The sequence below is a fragment of the Pezoporus flaviventris genome, unplaced genomic scaffold (assembly GCF_033815535.1).
Source record: "Pezoporus flaviventris isolate CSIRO_AGI_PZ_B2104156 unplaced genomic scaffold, CSIRO_AGI_Pfla_v1 ptg000006l, whole genome shotgun sequence".
Taxonomy (NCBI): Eukaryota; Metazoa; Chordata; class Aves; order Psittaciformes; family Psittacidae; genus Pezoporus; species Pezoporus flaviventris.
Window position 1 is genome coordinate 14,034,747 of NW_026892554.1, and position 22,379 is coordinate 14,057,125.

Consider the following 22,379-nt stretch of genomic DNA (forward strand, 5'->3'; position numbering starts at 1 on the left):
GCGCAGCTGCCGCAGCCCCGCTCCGCCCATGGCTGCTGCTGGCGGGCTGCTGGACCGGGGACGGCGAAAGGAAGCGGTGCGGCTCCGCAAGCGGCGGTCGGTGCTGTACAGCGACCCCGGCGCAGCCGCCGGGCGGGCGGGAGCAGGTAAGCGGGGCGAGGCGGCGGAGCGGTGGCCCCAGCGGGACCCGTGACTGACAGCCTTTCCCCTTGCAGGCGCTGCGGGCGGGCCGGCGCGGCTGCTGGCTCTCGCGGTGGCGCTGCGGACGCTCAACTGCTTCCTTGTGCAGACCAGCTTCGTTCCGGACGAGTACTGGCAGGCGCTGGAGGTGGCGCATCGCGTGGTCTTCAAATATCCTTCCCCGCTCCCCGCTCCTCACACCGCCTGAGCGCGGCAGGAGCGCTCGGGACCCCGCAGCTCTTAGGCACAGAGGTAGACGCCTCCACCCGGGCAGGTCTGAGAAGAGCGCTGCTCGAATGAAGCTTAACTGTAGTTGTGCGTGTCTGTCCTTAACATTAACAATTATGGCCACCTCACTTGGGAATGGGCACATGGCTTAAGGAGCTACTCGTACCCACTTATCTTTGCAGGCATCTACAAAGCTTTGCAGCTGCTGGCTCGCGATGATGTTCAGCTGCTGGTGAGTGCATCTGCTACTGCAATTAAATTTAAAAGCATTGCATTTAAAATTCAGTGTGTGTTTATCATTGCCCAGGTAAAAGACAAAGCCTTGAATCTGGCAGTTAGAGATGTCTGAGCACAGAGACCTCACAGAAGCATTTCATATGAGTAAACAACGCTTTCATAGGTCTCCCATCACAGCAGTCATGCCTGTGACTGCAGAGCATCATTCTTGGTCTCCATCTCTCCCTGAATTTCATACTGATACTGTTTGTCACTGCATCATAATTAGTGGTTCAGTTTTCTGAAGTGTTTAATAATACATATTTCTACTAAGCTCACTAAAAACAGCCCCTTTTGATTACATTAGAGATAAATGGCAAAAATTTTTATTTCTAATTTCTAAACACTTTCAGTTGAACTGTACCTTTGTTTTAGCAGAAATGCTACTCTAACCAAAGGATCTTACTATTAAAATAAATGGGAAAAAGCTATAGTGAATATTCACTGATTGACCATTTTCATATCTGAACAGTCAGTCACTAATTCAGTAGCCCTCTCTTCAGACTTGGAAGTGAACAGGTTTTTTGCAAGTGAAACTTTCTCTCTGATGACACAGATCTGGGTCCCTAGACTTGCACAGGCAGTGCTGGCAGCTTTTGCTGATGTGAAGCTTTACTCACTAGCACGACACCTTGAAAATGCAGAAACAGCCAAGTGGGTGGTGAGTCTCAGCTTTTAAAAACAATTATGCATGTTAATAAACACTGTTTGCTGCAGTGTGAACAACAGCAAAATGACAGTCATTTATCATTATCTCCAGAACAAGCATTATCACCTTCATTTAAACAACAGTATTTAACTTTTCTCCCTGTGCATAAGTTTGTTCATCATTATTTTCAGTACTTCTGCCAGCTGTGTTCCTGGTTTACATGGTATTCCTGTACCAGAACTCTAACAAACACCATGGAAACTCTTCTTACCATTTTTGCACTTTCATACTATCCAATAAGAGGTTCGAAGATGGGGAGCAGGTGAGCAGCTTTCTACTAACAGTACTGATAATTTTTTGGCTTGGAATAACACTAATCTGCTGACACTGTTTAAAATGCCAACTTTTATCTTAAAATGTAAGGCAATCAAAATCACCTGATTCCTGTAGCAAGAGCTGTAGATCACTGGGGGGAAGAGCAGTTGTATTTCCTCTAAATTGAAGCCATGATAGAGCTGGTATTTAAAATAACTATTATCCAGTTCCCTTGTGCAAATTACTACTTTATGGAAAACTTTAAAGTGGACTTTAAAGGATTGGAATTTGTGGTAACTCAGGAAAAGATAGCTAGAGCTTGCTTGGGTTCAGATACAGGTGAATTCATAGCGATTACTTTCCTTACCAGCTATCTATTTTAAGCAAGTATGTGCTTCTAGTTAGCAAATCCACTGCAAATAAAGCAGTTATGTAGTTGGAAGCCTTCCAAGGAAAAGTTATCTTTTTTTCTCTTGTATCTGCAAGATACAAGAGTATTTGCACTGAGAGAATCAAGAGGTATTTGCAGCATGAAAAACTTTGGTGAGAGACATGATGATATTTAAGTTGTTGAGACTTCACCGTCTGTAAAAGAACTGACCAAGTCTTTTGGTAAAGGTATGTTTTTCTTATGTTCCCTCATTCTAGCTGCAAATATTTAGCTTTGATAGCACTTGCAATTATTATTCGTCCCACTGCTGTTATCCCGTGGATACCTTTGGTCTTCAGTCATTTTTTGCAAGAACAGAGGAAAGCAGACTTTATCCTACACAGCTGCATTCCAGTAGGGTAAGTTCTTTCTGAATTTAAACTTGGACTGTGCACAGCTGTATTTTAAGACTAATTTCACTACTGCAAAGGCAGACAACCAAAAAAATCTGATTCAATAAACAAGGACAAAAATAGGATCCTTTGCAAAAGCTGAAAGAAGGAGCACGCTTCCTTTCAATTAATGTATACATTGCAAAACAGCACTAGAAGAGATTTCATGAGGGCAAGCCACGAACACCATTCCAGCTTTATCTGGGATTGTGCCAAGGATACCAGGTGATGGCCAATGGCCACAAGTATGGATAATCACAAAAAGGATTAGGAATGAGGGAGTTTTGACAGCTATTTGGAGAAGAGTAGAATCTGGTGCAAAAGCAATCCAACCAATATCAGTGCAACCAACTTTCCATTTTTGCAGATTGGTCACAATAGGAACCTCTTTAATAATTGACCGTGTGTTTTTTGGTGAGGTAAGTTGTTTTAAATTTGATTTACACGGAGAAGGTTGGGTTTTAGCATTTTAACACAGGCAGATTTTTCAGACTTCTCTAACTTGTTACTTCTCTGAATATTTGGCCTATCGCCTCTAAATACATCTTAAGCCATAAACCTCCTTAAACACTGACTATTCAGTTATTTTAAATGATGGACTGTTACTTAAAGTTGGTATATGCTCAGCTCTCAATAAATCAACAGTTACCCACAAATTACAAAACTTACACATGCCTGTGTTTAACTGCTAAATGTAGGAAATCTGTGTGACAAGTCCTAGTAGAAAGTAAGTATGAATGAAAATACTGTATCATTTAAGGCCAGTGATAACTGTAATTCAATTTAGCTGCTGGTTTTCATTCTGGATTTGTATTTAACTTCTCCCCTTCCCCCAAATCTCCCAGTGGGTACTGGTTCAGCTGAACTTCTTGAAATTCAACGTGCTGCAAAATTTTGGAACATTTTATGGATCTCATCCTTGGCACTGGTACTTCACTCAGGGACTACCAGTCATCTTGGGTACCCATCTGCCTTTTTTTATTCATGGCTGTGTGTTGGCACCAAAAAGGTATCGCATCTTCCTAGTGGCAGTGATTTGGACAGTGTTGGTGTACAGGTAATTTCTCCTAAATCTGTAACTATTGTCTTTCACTGGTTGTGTTCTTTTCAAAGCTAATGTCACCCCTAGAACACAAAAAGCACGGCATTCAGGTTAAGTGATAGAAAACTTTGAACTATTCAAACACTCCAAGAAATGCAGCCAGTTATTCAATAGTGTCTAGAATTTTACGTAATCCTATTTCTTGTATTGCTACCAAGCATGCATTTTTAGAATTGATTAGACCCTTACAGAATCAAGTACTTCTGCATCAGATACAGTGGAGGGGGGGGACACACGACCCAAACCCTAACAAACACAACCAAGCACTTAACAGGTGTTTAAGCAATAATAGAACTAGTTAGGAAACTGTATTTACTAGATAACTATATATTTACTGTTAACAAAAATACCATTGCATTTGGTTCTTTAATACTTCCCCAGTAAGATGAGGTGTTCTTAGGCCTCTAAAACTTACTCTATTCAGAAGTCTACACACAGCTGCTAAAATCTGTCATATGACTGACTGTAGATCTCATTTTAAGGTGAGAAGTACAGAAAAGGTAAACTGTTTCTAAGCATCTGAATTAAATGAGAGACACTAAGACAAGAAAAGATACAGCAAATTAATAAATACCAAATAATACAAAGTGATAAATGATATTAGATTACATATTAGCAGAATACAGCAAAACAGCAGGAAGGCCGCAAATGCCATCTCTTCTTACTGTCTGACTCAGAACTGGGTGTAGCTGTATTGGATTTAGGCCTTTTTTACTCCCTCAGTTTTACAAGAACCTGTTCAGTTACCTGACATGAGTCTTGCAGTAATCCCCAAAGTATCTCCTAAGTTGGCTTGGGAAATTGTGTCAAGTTGTATTAGCAGAGGTGAATTTTACTTTGTTAGATATGTGTACTTGAATCTTAGCTTCTCACCCACACTTTTTATTGTGTTTTATTACAGAAAGCAAATTGGTGAAGTGCTAGCTAAGTTGCATCTTGCAGTCATAGATTCAGCCCACTTAATTGCTAGAGTAGTAGCCAGGTAATTTTATTAGTGCTTGGTTTAAAGTAACACTTTAACTGAATGTACTCATTATGTTCTTAAAAAGTGACAATTTGGATTTTTACTCTAAACTGCTGCCATACCAAAAGCTTTTTAGTACATGCAGGTGCTTTTTCATCAAGCCCTCCATGCTCTAAAAAACACATTTTGTCAACAGAACTGACGCATGTAACTTTCTCACTGTAGTGTTGGTATGTTTTATTACAGCACACTGAGCCACAAAGAATTCAGGTTCATCTACCCAGTACTGCCATTTTGCATATTTTTTTGTGGTAAGCATCCTTTCAAATATCTTGCAACCTTCCCTGTATAGAATTTTTACCTAAAGAGAGACCATTAATAGTCAATGTAGGTATTTGACAAGGATTCTTAAAACTAGCCCAACCTTTTCTTACAGCTAGGAAAAGAAAGTTAAAAAAAATTAGGAACAGTGTGACAGAAGCACAGATGGAGAATCCTTAGCACGGATAAAATAATACAGAAATTGCCTCAGTGACTTCTAACTTTGTAGCAATGACACCCTCGCAGTGAATTTTGTTCCCTGTCTCCTTTGTAGTATTTTTCCACCCAAGTCTCTCAAATACACTCAACAAATGCCTTTGAGTATTGATTAAAACCAAGTATTCAAAACTTAAAATTATCACTGATAGATCCAGATGTGTTAGTAGATGGTGCCAGAAGTATTTTATATTTAAGAAAACTAGGTATTAACTACAGTAATGTATCTATAGGAAAAGTAAAGACGTAAAGTCTAGGATGCTGAAAAGTTACAAAGGAAAGATTAAAACTTCTGAAACATGAAGCTGCATTGCTGTAGTTTAAATACAAGTTCAAAACAGATGAACCAATGAAATCTGTAGTTTTCTTTAACCTGCTTGGCTAGTCTAAACAAAAGTAAATCTTACTTCAATAATCCTGCTCTCTGATGAGCTCAGATACGTAATATGTCTTGGCTTAGTTCAAGAGCAGATTTAAGATGAACCATTTCTACCTCACATGCGGAAAAAATTCCAATCAGACCACATTTGTTTGTTAATATCCCTCAACTTTCATGTCTATAGGGCACTGATCTGCACAATTTCTCAAGAGCTAATTAATCACATTTGGATCCTGTAGTAAAGAAAAAAGTAACTAAAGTTATTTCTGGTAACTCAGTGGTTACAAAGCAGTCTTTAAAGTGCTCAAAACATTATAAATAAAAGCAGGAAAAAAAACAACCCACATGAATTTTGGAGTCTTTTCCAAGCACAATTAAATTAAGAGTGTTTCACAGAAGTAGTAAAAAAACTGCCTATAATACAATATTTCCACTTGAGCTTAAATCACAGACTAAATAGGGGACTTTGTTTTCACCTGAGATTAAGATCTGCAATTTGTCAGAACAGACCAGCTGAAGGCTAACTTAACTTACTTGTTACTGCCTTCTGAAACAGGCCTATTCTAACTTGTTTCTGTGATTCATTAAAGGTGGTCACGGGGCTAGGCTGCATACAATATTTTTATCTCCTAATACTGACAAGCACATGACTTGATGAGTGTTTCCACACTGGCTGCAACATGAAGCTGCCTTCTGTGCCAGATTCATCTAAGTTGTGGTTGTGAAAAACAGGTTTATACAGCTATCTCCCACCAGAAGAAATGTCTCACCCTGGTATTGGCTCCTTCAAGAAAAGCGGGGAGGAAAGGGCAGGGATGAAAGATGGGAAAAGATAGAGGGGTAAGCCTAAGGATAGTAGCCTAAAACCAAGTAACAAAGGAAGACCACCACAGCCATACCAAAGCACGTGTAGTTGCCATTTATTCTGGCTCTACTTGCACAAGAGTGAATCAGAACACATCAATAAGTCAACACATATCATTCATCCAAACTACTGAATGGACTATTTTTCCCTACAAGAAATTTAAGCTCTAAAGAGACAAAGCACTGGCTTTGAGATCATACCTCTGTACTTCAAAAAACAGGTATGGGCTTAACATTTACACTGTTAAATACAGTAGTTAATAAAGGCAAAGTCTAACCTTTGAATTCCCATTCAAAGAGCAAAGACCAAGAACACTATTAAATTACCTCAAAGCAAGGTATTTTGTTACCAACCAAGTAATGGGGTTTTAATAAGTCATGATACTTTCAAAAATATTGTGTGGAACTGTCTTTCTTTCTAAAACCTTCTCAAATGTTTCTATAGGATATTCCTTGAAACACTTGAAAGCATGGAAGAAATCTGCAGCAAGTTTCCTGCTTTTATCAAACTTAGTCCCAGCCCTGTACACAGGCTTGATTCACCAGCGAGGCCCTCTTGATGTTATGAGCCACATACAGCAACTTTGTAATAACTCTTACCAGTCCCAAGCTTTTGTCTTCTTCATGATGCCGTGCCACTCTACTCCATTTTACAGGTATTAAAATAGTTAACGGTGTACTATATTAAAATCCATACATTTAAGCAGAAATTTAGGTGGTTTTTTTTTCCTAAGGATAGACCTATACAGGAAGTTTTAATTTTTCATACAGCTAATATAGAATGAATAGGGGAAATAGGCCAAATGCTTATACCACAGAATAAAATTTAGTATCTAAGCTTTATTCAGCTTTTGTAAAATAGCTTTGTATGAGGATATACAGTTAGTCTTATGACTTCTGAAAGTAATTCATACTTCTTTTATCTGTAGCAAAGCTAAAGAGTAATTGTTAGAATCAGTCTGTTAATTTTAACTTCTGCTGCTAGAGAGTAATGTAATTACAACATGCAATGACCAAGGTCATTATTCCAAAAAGTTTGTAATAGATCTTGGCAAGTAAACAAATGTTAAAGCAGATACAAACAGTGAAGTTGGTTGGAAAAGTACCTTTTCAAGAAACTGATGTTATGCAGATGGTATTTTTATTAAGATAAATCTGCTTTCTGTGAACTTCTAATAACATAGTCACAACAGTTTGGAGGTGAATCCACTTGTTCTACTTTTGCTTTCATATGAAGTACAGAGGGAAGAAAATGGGACTCGGGGGTAAAAAAAAAAAAAAAACAACCAAAACTAAGTATTTGATTTTGGCTTTGACTGAGGTATCTTTAAGTGATGAGTCACTTCAAATCTTAGATACTGGTCAGTTTATTCCGAAATGTTTGTTTTGTTTGTCTCTCTAGTCATGTTCACTGTCCTCTAAAAATGAGATTCCTTCAGTGTCCCCCAGACCTAACTGGAAATGAGAGCTATATTGATGAAGCAGATGTATTTTACTCTGATCCACTTGGTTGGCTTAATAAGGAGTTTTACAATGATACGTTATTGCCCAGTCACTTGATCTTCTTCAGTGTGCTAGAACAGGTATGGAAACTGCAAAATCAAACAAACTAGTTTTAAGGTGAAGATACAAAATAAATTAAGGAGGAGTTATAGTTTGGAAATTGCTGTCCATAACTTTTTATAACAGCTTAAATTAAAACTAAACCGTCTAGTCTGTAATACAGATACCATTCCAGCGATATATATACTTCACATTCGTGTATGCAATCTCCTCTGTGCTGTGTCTAGATGCCATAATGTTTTACAGAATTCTTCTCAAGTCATATTAAACCAAATATGCAGTCTGTTCCCAGAACCATGCACTTTTAAGTAAGCAACAGTGGCAAGCAAAAATGCCTGCAGTTAGACTACCTTTTTGCCTCAGTTCAATGGTGTCTAAATTTCCACACTGGATAGGATCAATCAGGATTCGTACCTCTTTTTTCTAGTAGTCTTTCTTAAAATAAAGATAAAACTTCCAGGGGACAGTTGAATTGATAATTTCAGAGGAGTCTGGAATACTATTCTGATGCTTCCAGCTGTGCTTTCTGACTGTGGAAACCAATGTGTTTTCATTTACAGGAAATATCATCATTTCTAGCTTTAAAGGGCTATGAGAAAACAGCCACTGTCTTTCACACTCACATTCCTCAAGGACGAACTGGAAGCCACATCTACATCTACAGGAAAAATACTGAAGTGAATCACACCTGAAGATCTGTTTCTAGACTTAAGACCAAATGAGATCAGTTTTGTGTAGCAGTACTATGCTTAGAAGATGTTGTACTTCAGAACGGAGCGCGTAGTGAGTCTGAAACTGGGTAAGTCAAATGGGGAAGTCTGATCAGGCAGCCATTGCCTGTCCGGAAACACATAAACGTGTTCTTGAAGGCAACTACAGTAGTAGTGTGGCAGGGTGGGGCTACTGACCTACATTATAACACTGGAAAACATTAGGAAGACCGAAATTGCCATATGACTATTTAAGCAATAAAAAAATCAGACAAGACTGGACCATTTTTATAGCACTGTACAGCTATGCTAGGTTGTTTTATAAATAAACACTTCTACCCACAATGTCTCTTTATTTTGTTCTACAATATGCAGATAGGCAAGACATTTCAAGTGCTTAAATCAGCAAGCTGATTAGGATGCAGCAGAGCAAATTCTTCACAATTCAACAGGCTCTTGAACACCCCCCCCCAAAGACAAGAAGCAAGTGTAAGATTACAAAACACTAACAAATACATTACCGTAATGTAGCCATAATGAAGACCTATTTTTTGAAGGATGAGATGAAGTTAGTATATCAAACATTGGAGTTAATTATTGGTACATTATGCATGACTCAAGCTTGAACTACACTAATGGAATGCAATTAAGCGTATTTTTCACACACAAGTCACTGCATGCCTAACTTCTGGAACAATGCTGCTGGCACCCAACTATCGCTTCCAAAGAACAGTTAAAGCAACAGTACAGAATATGCAAACTGGAAAGCTTGACTTCAGCCTTTTAACAAAAATTTGTAAAAATCAAATTATTTAGAGAAAAGAACTTGCATCTTGCTGCTTTGTTTAAAAACAATTAGTTGCTGGAGAGGATGTGAATTCTGATTTCATTTTTACCATAAATTACTCAGTATTTGGGATCAAAGGGTAATTGCCCCAATTCTATTTCAAGATTTGCCATGTGTCTTCCATTAGTGCGACCATGTTTTTGCCATTTACCTTCTCTTTTATTACGGTGGTGGTACTTCTGAGCTTGTCTTTCATGTCTGGAATTTTCAGTTTGTGTATAAGAAGGCCTTTTAGGTCGACTGCAAGGAGTAAACAAAAGCTTATTACCAGTCTTACAAAAGGCATCTCTAAAAGCATTTTCAAACACAGTTACATTGCCAAGAACAGCTTTTAACATGCTGAGTATGACTGAAAACCCCCTAAAATTAGTATCAAAGTAGTCCTTTCTCTTGTAAGCAAAATGGGGGGTGGGGGTGGTATTTGTTTGTTGAAATCATCAATAAGGTGGTACATTTAAAAAAATCCTTTCTTGAAAGAAAAATGCTTTGCAGCTGCTTGCCCAAAGTTCTTTTTAGAATAAAGCCAGGTAAGCAGCTGTTTGATTACCCCTTCTGTGATGCTTGAGTAAGGTCTCAATCTGTTTTTCAGTTGCTCTATTCTATTCTGCTCTATAAAAATAATGAAAAACTTCACAAACCCTCAGGGAAGCATGCTTTATGCACCATGGGCCCTTCAGGGATTTTCATATACAATAACTACATTTATGCAGAGAGAGGGGGCACTGACAAAATACTGATGCTCACTGTTGCAGTTTTTGATGTAAACAGTGCAATTATACTACATGCTGTTACCATATGACCAGTATCTCTAGCCTTCTGCTAAACTAAATCAAGACTATTTTCATCCTCAGTATCACACAAACATCTGTATAATGCTATAAGGAAATGAGTAAGTTCTGTTTTTCTGCAAACTGAATTAAAATGCTTAAAATTTAAGTATTAATTAAAAACAAACTTCATTTTAGTGATAAAATATTCAGACTATAAATAAAAAGAAAACTTACACCATATGTTTGCCAAAACCGCATATTAAAAAGGCTCTTTGGTAGCTGATATTAGGAGTATCATCCTCATGGTTGAACTTTTGACAAGTACTACCTGACAATCACTTAGTGACCCCAAAGTGGCTAAATGTTCATTTTATGCTGCAATAAACACATGAAGTAATAAGTCCAGAAGAGAAACCTGACTCAGGAGCTGCACCTCGATCTAAATACTAAATACGCTTTGCACTGAATGCCAGCACAGGGAAAAGTCCTATTATGTCTACAAGGACAACTTCTTGTGTATTATACATTAGTTACCTGATCAGAATAAACAGTAGCACAAGAGACTATATAGCCAATTTTGTAATAGCAATGATATTAAAAGCCACATAAAACATACGCAGGTGTTCTAGAAAGAGCAAGTTCTACACAGTATGCATGCTTAATTTTCTTTCAGCAAAGTCGATGCAGTAGAAAGAGTCTACCACATCTAGCTCCATTGGGCCAGTCAGGCAGCACATCACAACTGCTCTGTAGAAGCCCTGAGAATACCATTAAATATGGCAAAGTAATGTAGGAACCAATTCATGCAAGGACCTTTGTAAGCAAGTCTGAACAAAATTTAGTTAGGGTCAGAATCTGAACAAAAGTCTACCATTTGAGTAGCTCTGCTCTGAGCACACAGATTCACTATTACAGTAAGCTAGAACAGAGTAGCAAAATTCCTCAAAAGCCAGCAAGGAACATCCCTGCTAGAATGGGACTTTGAGACCACTCAAATATATCCCAAAACCTTGTCATTCAATGAAGGACAACAAGGAAGTCCTAGTTAATGCTTCTCCTGAGATAGTTATTCAATCCATCAGACAAGCAATCATAGCTGTTCAATCTAAAGTAATCCCACTTGCAGTTACAAGGTTTTCTGAAAACCTCAATAGAAATACTAGCTTGTGTTGCATACAGTGAATCTGTAGTGCCTCCCAGACTAACATCCCACACACAAGATTTACAGGGTACTACAGATCCACTTAACACAATCTAGTATTCCTACTGAGCCCTTCAGAAAATCTTCTAGCGTGTGTATGCACACAGACACACATGCAACCTACAAGATACATACACACCAGAAGACTGCCTATTAGGAAAGAGACACTAGTTGACTTTACAAAGGCTACTTGTGTTAAGTTCAGGAAACATGGAAACAAACCTGGGTCCATACTGAGGTGAATTATCATAATGAAAGTAGTATCTGTAGATGTATTTGTCCAAATCCTCAAAAACCTTTTCATTATTATTTTGGTATTCCTTCATATCTTCCAGGTAATCCTTGACATCATTAACAAAATCAGTGAAGAGCATCTGGTCATGTATAAATACCCCATTATGAAAAAACTTATCAATGAAGTTTTCTAGTTCTCTCCAGTGATGGAAGTTATGTACAACTTGTTGCAAATACTTTTTCATTAGCCGATTAAATTCATCCACCCTGATAGGATCCGATACTCTGTTAAAGAGACTAATGAATTCTTGATGAGCACATTCAAAAATACCGGAGCAGCCCTTTAGGCCAAACTGTTGTTTTCTATTGCACAAAGGATCATTGAGACATCTCTGTGAATCTGCATCTTTTTCAAATGTTGTAAACTGATGTTTTCTTCCATCTCTGAATTCTTTTGCCACGTTAGGTCCCCTGTAATGCACGTGCTTCGGATTCTCATAAGAGGTATGTTCTCGATAAAAAGTTCGAGCTTTCTTGTTTGCCTCGTATCTTCTATCATTTGACTTCTTCTCTTTTTCATCAAAGATGTTTTTTGTGCTATCTTTGAAGTGTCTGAATGTAGACTTGACGGAATCAGAGAATTTTTTTAGGTTTTCTTTCACTGCTTCTTTAGCCTGCTTAATCTTTTCTTTATGGTGTCTTACAAACTCTTTAGTGGAATTTTTCATAGCATCAAAAGTTTCCTTGACTGAACCAAAAAATGATTCCTTTGATTTCTTTTTAGCCTTACTTTGCCCCTTAGCACCTTTCTTTTGTCCCTTTTCATACATTTCTTGTTTTTCAGTTTGGTCTTTGGCTTCAACATACAGCTTCTCCCATAAGTCAGAGCGTTGCTGCTCGAAGTTTAGTTTTTTTTCTAGTTCTACTAGTCGTCCTCGCAGAGCTTCTATTTCTTGATTTTCTCTTAATGTATCGTCATCTTCATTAGCATTGTCAGGTGTTTGACGAGAACTTAACTGTTCCAGTTCTTTTTTTAGAGCTTCCGTAACATGACGTTCTTTGTCCAGTTCTCTCCTTAACATCTGTGCCTCTGCAAACAGAGTTTCCTTTTGCCTAAGAAAGTTGTGGTTTCTTTGCTTTTCCTCTTCTAAATGTTCCCTTAGTTTTTGATTTTCCATTACAATAGACTCCGTGCTAGTACCTTTATCTTCCAAGTTTCTAATTTGTTGTCTTAGCTTCCTTAATTCTTCCTGAAGTGAGGCCAAAGCTTTTTCTTCCTTCTCTAGAGATTCTCTTAAGTGCTGATTTTCTGCAGCAAGACTTTTTTTTTGAGATTCAAAGGATTTCTTCTCCACTTCAGTAGAGGACAAACATGTGGCAAAATCTCCCTTGAGTGACTAATACAAGCGAAAAGAAACAAGCAAAAATACTCCAATTAGAATTACTACAATTTCAGGTAGAAAGATGAAAGACCAAGTGTCCTGGTTTCAGCTGTAACAGGTATTTTTCTCCTCCCTAGTAGCTGGTGCAGTGCTGTGTTTTGGCTTTAATGCTGATAACACACCAATGTTTTAGTTGTTGCTTACAGTAATGCTTACTCTGATCAAGGACTTTTCAGTCTCTCATGCTCTGCCATTAAAAAGGGGTACAAAGAAGCTGGGAGGAAGCAGACAGGACACCTGACCCAAACTAGCCAAAGGGATATTCCATATCACACCACATCATGCCCAGTATATAAACTGGGGGGGGGGGGGGGGGGGGGAGTTATCTGGGGGAAGGGCAGATAACTGCTCTGGTCAGGCTGTGTATCAGTCAGCAGGTGGTGAGCAATTGTACTGTGCATCACTCGTGTTTATTGTTGTTTTCCTTTTCCCTTACAGTTTCATATTCTCTTCCCTTGTTATTTCCCTTATCATCATTAGTAGTAGTAGTAGTAGTTTTGTATTATACTTTCGTTATTAGACTGTTCTTATCTCAACCTGTGGGGTTTACATTCCTTTGATTTTCTCCTCGCCATCCTGCCTGAATGGGGAAGGGGTGGGGATGTGGAACTGCATGGTGCTGAATTCTGGTTTCGTTTAAACCATGACACCAAGCTAGCCCAGGCAGAGTTTACTCATCATTTTGGATGCAGTGACACATGTTGCAGCAAGATGCAAAAACAGAGCTAGCTTGTTTATCTTGGATATGCACACAAACACTTCCTTGGCAACAAAGACCGTGTGAGAGGCTTCCCCTTCTAACCAGGGGTCATCATCCCTCGCTTGTATTGATTTAACTAGGTAAAGGATAGTAAAGTAGGTATATGAATGGTAACATTTTAAAAGGAACTGAAAATGTGCCTGTTTGATTTTTGTTGATTTATGTTCAGCAAACTGGGTTTACAGATTACAAACCAAATTATATTAGCAGAAGCAAGGGCATTGAGCAATTGGGACAGAAATTCAGGAACCGATTTTGAATCAAATTTGTTGTTGAAGATAGAATATTGTTACATGAACACCTAACTCAAAAAGTTCTCCCCAGACTCTTTGACATCCTTGACAAACTCTCAAACTAAACAGACTGAATTATATATGGATGCTGCTATCAACAACATAAACGAAAAAACACTCGAACCGCATACACACACACACACACACACACACACACACACACACAAAGCACTCCCTAATCTTCTCTTTGGGTAATCTAATAGTAAAAATCTAAGAGAGTACAGGTCAAGTATTAAAAAAAATAAATAAACTTTGACAATTAAAAAACAAATTACAAACTTGTAATAGTTTTTACCAGCCTGTTCTACTTCAGCTGTCTTCATTAATGACAACCTGGCATTATGTCATTGGAAAAGAGACAACCTCTGTGTCTGAATAGCTCCCAGACTACATACATAAACCCAGTATGTTTAAACACATTCCAACAACAAATTTGAAAAAAACAAAAAAATCTTTGTCAAGATTTCAGGGGAAAGGAAAATTACATTGTCAGAAAGAACTTGCTATAGAAAAATATGTAATGGATTTGTGTGACAAATTAATTTCACTTAGTGTAAGATACAGACATGACAGAATAACCCTGTAGCTTTCAGTTAAACTCATACCTACCCCCACTTTATGATACCCGTTATCTCCTTGCTCTTGTTGGCACTGGTAAAGGTCCTCTTTCATATCTTTTAATTCACGTGTCTTTGTCACCAGCTGCTGACGTTTCTGGACCTGTATTGTACCTACAAAGATAAAAAAGCTTTTCTTGATAGTCTGACTTGCATTAAGCAGTTAAAAGAAACCACTGAACCCAAACTTCATTTTCTCTGCAAGTTCAAAAGCATTCTTACTTTGCAATTTCTGCCCATTTACTTACTAGCAACTGTTTAGCTGCAAGAAAATAAAGACTATAAACCCAGATTGTTAAACAGATTGTTACGTATTGATTCTATTTCTCCCAGAGATAAACGATTTCTCAAACAGACCCAAAAAATCCACTATTACAGTGTCTTTTCTTCGATGACAGCAAATGAAGGAATTTTGGAACACTACATAGAAATAAGTTAGATATAACACAACAGAAGTTATTGTAGGAAAGGATACATGCAACTTTTCTGTCAGTTTTTAGTAACGTGCAAGCCAACCAGGATAAAAGGGAGACCATTAGTCCATGCATTACCCACTTCAGGACTACAACATTTACTGTTAAGTTACGTGAATGAGAGGATATTAGCACAGTATTTAAATTTCCATGCAGAAACACAGTTACTACACACTGCTTACAAGGCAGGAAGTATTTGCAGGCCCTGTTTTGTCATTCTTGTAATGAGTGAAGGCTAAAGAGTAAGTAAATATTTTTCAATTGTCAGATAGAGGCTGAGACACACTGTTTTTTGGAAAAGATCTCTTCATTGTACTAGCCTCCAATTTTTTCCATCAAGTAAAACTTATTTACTGGTACTTTTTTACCTATCAGTTTTTAACACTGATGCAGTTTCTATTTCTTTGCTTTAAAAATTCTCTTGAATTGACCCTACAGAGCAGATGGCAACAGCAAGTTTTAGGTATTTCTTTCAAAACCAGTGCAGCATATGCAGAGTTCTATTTCTGTATTTAAAGGCAGGGGCGTGTATTATTAAACAGAAGAAATTCTGTAATTACTATTACGCCAAGGAATTTTTTGTGTTCTAAATTTCAATTTAATGTATTGTCAAGTATGACCTTAAAAATAGACAATGCTCTACTAAACCAGCTGAACCTTGGTTCAGCTAAGGGAAAGCAATGTTTTTAAGTTTACACAGTCCTAATAAACTCTGTGAGCACAGATCTTTGTGTAAGTGAATTTGAGTATACCGACAGTAAATTTGATTTCCGAATTCATGTTTTATAGATAACTCTGAAGAATTCCATAGATCCTAAGAACCTGAAGACTGCATCTGAAGAATCCTTTAGTGTAAAGAGTTCATGTTAACAGGAGCCTGAATTACAGAAAAACACTTGAAACTGTTTCTCTCCTTATCAATAATCATAACTGGTAGATACAGTAAGACATTAAAGCAAAGAAGACATTAGGCAACACAGAAAGAGTATCAAAGACACTGAAAATGCATGTAATGAGGTACCATCCTTCACTAATTGGTTTGTGTTCCCAGCTGGTACTCCAAGTCACAGTACCCTTTAGGTTTTGTAAGTAATCTATCCAAATCCCCAGCAATACAGCAATGTTCCCTTTTTCAGATCTTGGTTAAACAGAAAAAGAAGTACCTTATTGTCCACAGGGAGAAATTTTTCTGGCAAGGGCTTCCTAACTTTAGCTTTTCCATTTACCTCTGCTTCTAGCATGTCAATAGACATTAGTGTTTACATCAGCTACTAGCTGCAGCTGCTACATAGTATTTTACATGACTGGATTAGTCATTCCTACAATCCTGCATATACTTGTAATTACTAGGACTTTATTTATTTATTTTTTTAATATAAGTATGCATACGTACATGGATGCATGTGTACACATACACACTATTTATAAAGTAACTCTGAACGCAAACACAGCATCCACTCATGACTTACCTTCAGGTTTACCTAAGGAAAAAAGTGCCAAGTGAAAATTAGTATAAATCTCAAATGTCAAAATTTAGACCCCTAACAATCAGCCATAATCAAATGCAGTTACAATCATATTCCCAGTTTCAAACGGAATCACAAGTCTTAGGAAGGCACACTTCCATATAAAAATAAATCTACTTAGGAAAAAATACTGTTGAAAATAAATGCCCTCTAAAATTTTTATCATTGCAGATGCATCTTAGAAGATCAGGATTCCACTACATAGATTTAGGTCTGGAACGAGTTCTGTTGTTTTGTTAAATGTAGTAACAATCTGTGTAATGCTTAACTTTAGGCAACGCACCGAACACAGAAAAATTGCTGCTCTCCAGAATTCCCTAAACCACTCTGGAACTGCAAAGACAACTACAGCATATTTTTCCCCAACAGAGAGAGAAAAACAGTGATACTATGGACTCTCGTAAAAAATATGCCTTGCTTTTTATGGTACATTTACCAATGAGTACATATGGGGCAGAAGCCTGAAATAACTCTCTGAATGCTGTTACAAATGGTAAAGCACTACCCCAAATTTATTTCAAAAGGAAAGATGGAAAAATGAAGGGTACACACTGCAACATGAGACAGTAAGGAATTTCCATCTGGAAGGCAACCAAAATTGACTTATTTACTTTAATTTTAAATTAGCATATATTAAATACAATTGCATTGCTGAAGGGCCTCTATATTACCCATACATTGGCAGTTGCTTTTTCTCTTTTTTAGGCTTAGACCGTTAACAGAGAACACTGAAAAAACAGAGTCACAATAAAATGGTATTTTTTACGTTAGATGTTAATTCTGTGTATTTTGTTGTCTATAAACTCACCATAGAAGTGTCCAAAGCCCATGCTGATTGCAATCACCAAAGCCAGTATGATGCATCTGTTAAGGCCACTACTGAACTGGCGTTTGTGCTGCTCTTCCCCAGGAGGCTCAGACTCTGGCTCAGCAGGTGACCCCCCCTCACCCTCGGAGCTGGGGATCAGCCTCTTCTTAGCCCGACGTTTTCGTACTGTGGGACCGGACTGATTGCTTGGTTCATCACTACTTGATTCATCATTGCTAGCCTGAGATGAAAAAACTGAAAACCAGCACAAAACACTCGTCAAAATTCATTAATTGTTGCTTTAAAAATCAGAGTACCAAAACCCATCATATTTATGCAACATCAATTTGGAATTTATCTTGGCAAACGCTAATGAAACAAAAATTGTCCATGTAATATTTTACGCTGGATATTATGCAAGGAATGCTTGATGTCCACCATTAAAGATTCATTTTTTCAAAGGAAAAGAGAATCAAGAAATCATGAGCAAAAACCTGTGTGGTACTTCCCCATACTGTACCATTCACTCATTAGAAAATGTTTCTTTCAGATAATGCTGCCTCGTACGCTGTCTCTGCAAATTCTCGTGAAGTAAAAAGGTTAAGAATTCTGATTTCCTTTTCTTACAGATATTGCGACTGAACTATTTAATAATGAAAGAGCAACATAAGGGCTTGCTAAAAGAAAGCCTCCTAAGAAGCTATAGACATGGTTTTCTTATAGTCTCTCAAAAAAACTCCTTCTGTGATCTACATGCAGCTGCAGACAAAATTCCATTAAAGTTCCATTAATGCAGATATTATAAATACCCAAAGGTTTGTATTGCACATTTATTTAAATATGTAAATTTGTTTACTTTAATATCTACCATATACTACCTATAAACAGGTGCTTCTGTGTCTGTCCCTTCCTAAGGGGGGAGCTCACCAAGCCACTCTCCATCATTTATCAGCAGTCCTGGTCTAGTGGGCAGGTCCCAGGGGACTGGAGGTTGGCCAGCGTGAGATCTCTCTACAAAAAGGGCAGGAGGGAAGACCCCAAAAACTTCAGGCCTGTCAGCCTGACCTAAGCGCTGAGGAAGGTCACGGGGAAGATCATCCTAAATGAGATCACACAGCATGTGAGGTTTGAAAACCAGGAAATCAGGCCCAGTCAGTACGGGTTCATGAAGGGCTGGACCAACTTGTTCTCCTTCTACAACAAGGTGTCCCACCTGGTTAATGAGGGAAAGGCTGTGGACATTGTCTATTTGGACTTCAGTAAGGCATTTGACACTGTCTCCTACAACATTCTCCAGGAGAAAGTGGCTGCTCATGGCCTCAGCATAGTTGTGTTCTTTGCTAGGTTAAAAACTGGCTGGATAGCAGAGCCCAAAGAGTGGTAATAAATGGTGTCACATCTAGTTGGCACCCAGTCACTAGTGGTGTCCCTCAGGGATCAGCGTTAATGCCAGTGTTGTTTAATGTATTTACTGATGATCTGGACAAGGGGATCAAATGCACCCCAGTAAATTTGCAGATGACACTAATTAGATCAGGAGTGTTGACCTGCTGGAGGATACGAAGGCTCTGTAAAGCCAGACAGGCTGGATCCATGGGCTGTGGCCAATGGCATGAGGTTCAACGAGGCAAAGTGCTGGGTCCTGCACCTGGACTACAATTACCCCTTGCAATGCTACAGGCTTGGGGAAGAGTAGCTGGAAAGCTGCTCATGGAAAAGGACCTGTGAGTGCTGACTGACAGAGCTGAACATGAGCCAGCTTGTGCCCAGGCAACCAAGATGGACAATGACACTCTGGCCTGTATCAGCAATAGTGTGCCCAGCAGGGCCAAGGAAGCGATCATCCCTGTTTACTTGGCACTGGTGAGGCCGCACCTCAGAACCTGAGTCTAGTTCTGACCTCCTCACTACAAGAGAGACATTGAGGTGCTGTAGCAGGTCCAGAGAAGGACAAAGAAGCTGGAGAAGGATCTGGAGCAAAAGTCTGATAAGGAACGGCTCAAGTAACAGGGGCTGTTTAGCCTGGAGAAGAGAAGGCTCAGGGGGACTTTGTATCACTCTCTACAACTACCTGAAAAGAACAAGGAGAAAGGAGGTGGCTGGTCTCTTTTCACCAAGTAAAAAGTGATGGGACAAAAGGTAACAGCCTCAAGCTGCACCAGGGGAGATTTAGACTGGATATTCAGAAAAATGGTGGAATCACTGACCTTAAAGTATTCAAAAACCATGTAGAGATGAGGCACTTAGTGACATGGTTTAGTGGTGATAGCAGGAGTGACATGGTTTAGTGGTGACTTGGCAGTCTTGGGGTAAAGGTTGGACTTCATGATCTTAAAGGTCTTCTCCAACCTAGCTGATGCTATGATATGATTCTAACAGTCTGAATCCAAAACACTTCCATTACCTACCAATTTTGGAAGACTGAACTGGCCAAGATTTAAGATAAGACCCAATTCTAACCATAAGAAAACCCTTTTATATTATTTTTCTAAAATGTTGTTTATGATACCATTTGTATGATCACATTCCTATAGCCCAAAAGCCATATATTCTAGCTGGGAAAATAATAACAGAGCTGTAATTGCTTCTTGTTTAGTGATACAAATGCATGCTGCATGTACTGTAAATAAATGTATATAATCCAGTAGGTAAGTAATGATTATTTAACCTCTCTCCTTTGAAAGCATTACTTTCAAGAGTAAGGCAAATACCAAGGGAAAGCAGTAGCAGGGTGAAAAAGCAGCTTTCAAATATCTATGTTCAGGAACCTAATTCACATGCCCAAAATAGATTCAGTGTGATCAATGAAGCCTCCAGCACACGACAAAGTGCTCGTGCTCAGACACTAAATTTGATGCCCACAATTACACAATGCTAATGCCCCTTCTAGATGTATGGCTGTTCATCCTCATACCAGAGATCATAACTCAAATGCAGAAATATAAATACAGAGTTACTGTCCTTGAACATTTCACAACTGAAAATCATTTGTTTGAGTGAAGCCATGCACATACCACTGAACAGACAAGAATGCCAAACAGTGCTGGCCATTATCTATAAAAAGCATTACCATCTCAGATCCTTCACTTAAAATAAATTCCAACTTAATTGATGTGATTGCATCAACCCCAGAAAAGATTACCGATTAGTATCTGGAATACACATCAGATTTCTGACTCCATGGACAAGAAACATGTCACATAACAAAAGATAACTTCCCCTCCTAAGAAAATAATCCACTTCAGTCAATTAGTCAAACCACACTGACCAAGCAGACATTGCAATAAAGACAGATCACTTTAACTACTAATTGACATGCAGATTATTTAAATGAATTTATATAGCTTGGCAGAAAAGGACAGTATTTTAGAATCAGTCATTGAAGCAGATGCATACTTCCTCAACCCTGCACAATGAAGACAAGCATTCTGAAATTAGTCAGGAGAGCAGCATTCAGAATTTACTAGAATGCAGAGGTCAGACATTATAAAAGATTATGCAGGACATACTTAATAAGTGAAGATGTTACCATCACTTATTTGGGTTTTTCAGGGTTTTTTCAACAACCACAGAAGCTTACACATATGGAATACAAAAGTGGTTAAGGAACAAGCTGCTTCTAGCCAAATGGAAAAATCTTTTGATATACACTGGACAGCAAAGAATAGGAAAGGAGGAAAAAAAAAAAACAGACAATCAGAAAGCAAAGAAAAAAAAGCTGTAAGACACTTAGGGCCATTCAGAAGCACTTACTGGCAAGTTGTCAACACCATTACACTTTCAGGCAAGAATGACACTGCCTTACAGGTGCTGTAAGAATTCAGTACAAAGCTGTACCCTCTAACATTCACAGGATGAAAAGGGGTATAAATGAAACAAAGTGTGACCAAAAATTCTAGTTTCTGCTATGACTTTGCAGTGTCAGAGCTACACTAGAAACCACATGAAGTAACAATGTCAGTGATCTGTTTGTCTTTCTGACATTTCCGTACAGACACAACTCAAGCCTAGATGCAGTTTATTTCAGCATATGAAAGCTTCTTCTAGTTAACTTTATTCACGAAGCAATATTACAACATTTCTGTCTGCACGGTGAAGACAGCCTGACCAGGAATTGGTTTGCAATTAAAAGTTTTAGTATCTATATAAGGAAAATCTGAAGCTCATCCTTTTCCAACTCAACAGAAAACTCAACAAGCAGTGAATGGCAAAGATTCCCATCACCAAAAAAGTGGCATGAAAACTTTGACTGCTAAAACTCTGACATTTAAAATAAATGCAAAAGTACTCCAGACATTTTCTGTGATACATGGTCAATCAAATGCACAGCACAGAAGACCATGCTGAAATCAGCTTCAGTGAGGAGGAAGAAATTCTTTTTGCCAGTCACACAGATTTGGAATCCAACAAGAACGATTCATTTAAAACAGTCAAGCACACATATTAAAATGTATTACAAAGCTTACTGATGCCCATTCCAAATCTACATGTAAGTTTAACAATTTTCAAAAAAGCAAATAAAACACTGGCAGCTTAGCCAAATTCTTCAATGAGGACTGGCTTTTAGCATCTGTTTGGAATATCACTACTACAAGATCAAGTCAGATCGCTACTGTTAATTTTAAGAACACTTCATGCAAGCCATAAGCAATCAGCTTTACAAAAGCTGATCTGATTTAATCACACCACCTTGGAAAGGAAGACTGCGAGACACATGCTCTTTCACCTCATTTCCCCATCCCCTTACACAATCAGGAATCTTCCTCAGCTCCTCCAGCCAACTGACTTTTGTGTACAAGAACATGGGGGGGGAAGTAAA

General features: G+C 38.4%; 2 protein-coding genes across 7 annotated transcripts in view; one reads left to right on the top strand and one right to left on the bottom strand.

The window, feature by feature from the left end:
• PIGB (phosphatidylinositol glycan anchor biosynthesis class B) lies at nucleotides 1-8,934 on the top strand. The gene is made up of 12 exons (XM_061447010.1): nucleotides 1-146; nucleotides 216-348; nucleotides 520-640; nucleotides 1,241-1,345; nucleotides 1,525-1,655; nucleotides 2,297-2,437; nucleotides 2,838-2,889; nucleotides 3,316-3,527; nucleotides 4,783-4,847; nucleotides 6,762-6,972; nucleotides 7,719-7,899; nucleotides 8,440-8,934. Exons 1-12 carry the CDS (start codon nucleotides 29-31, stop codon nucleotides 8,569-8,571), a joined length of 1,602 nt encoding a protein of 533 aa, XP_061302994.1. The 5' UTR covers nucleotides 1-28; the 3' UTR covers nucleotides 8,572-8,934.
• The window catches only part of CCPG1 (cell cycle progression 1), a 24,469-nt gene continuing 11,018 nt past the window's right edge, over nucleotides 8,929-22,379 (bottom strand). For 2 of the 6 annotated variants that reach the window (XM_061446994.1, XM_061446995.1), the window contains exons 6-11: nucleotides 22,250-22,345; nucleotides 17,561-17,815; nucleotides 16,696-16,707; nucleotides 14,746-14,867; nucleotides 11,630-13,038; nucleotides 8,929-9,676 (exon numbers count right to left, since the gene is read on the bottom strand). In XM_061446994.1, coding sequence (XP_061302978.1) covers nucleotides 9,496-9,676; nucleotides 11,630-13,038; nucleotides 14,746-14,867; nucleotides 16,696-16,707; nucleotides 17,561-17,815; nucleotides 22,250-22,345 — 2,075 coding nt within the window. In that variant the 3' untranslated portion in view covers nucleotides 8,929-9,495. Of the gene's footprint in view, nucleotides 9,677-11,038; nucleotides 11,345-11,629; nucleotides 13,039-14,745; nucleotides 14,868-16,695; nucleotides 16,708-17,560; nucleotides 17,816-22,249; nucleotides 22,346-22,379 lie in introns of those variants that run through there. The other 4 variants (XM_061446997.1, XM_061446998.1, XM_061446996.1 and 1 more) reach the window with 4 other exon arrangements.

Bases quoted from the DNA above. Each gene is read 5' to 3' on its own strand.
- PIGB (XM_061447010.1), top strand. From the start codon at position 29: ATGGCTGCTGCTGGCGGGCTGCTGGACCGGGGACGGCGAAAGGAAGCG. The intron at 1,346-1,524 runs GTGAGTCTCAGC...CATTATTTTCAG, and splicing joins CAGAAACAGCCAAGTGGGTG to TACTTCTGCCAGCTGTGTTC. The intron at 2,438-2,837 runs GTAAGTTCTTTC...CCATTTTTGCAG, and splicing joins CACAGCTGCATTCCAGTAGG to ATTGGTCACAATAGGAACCT.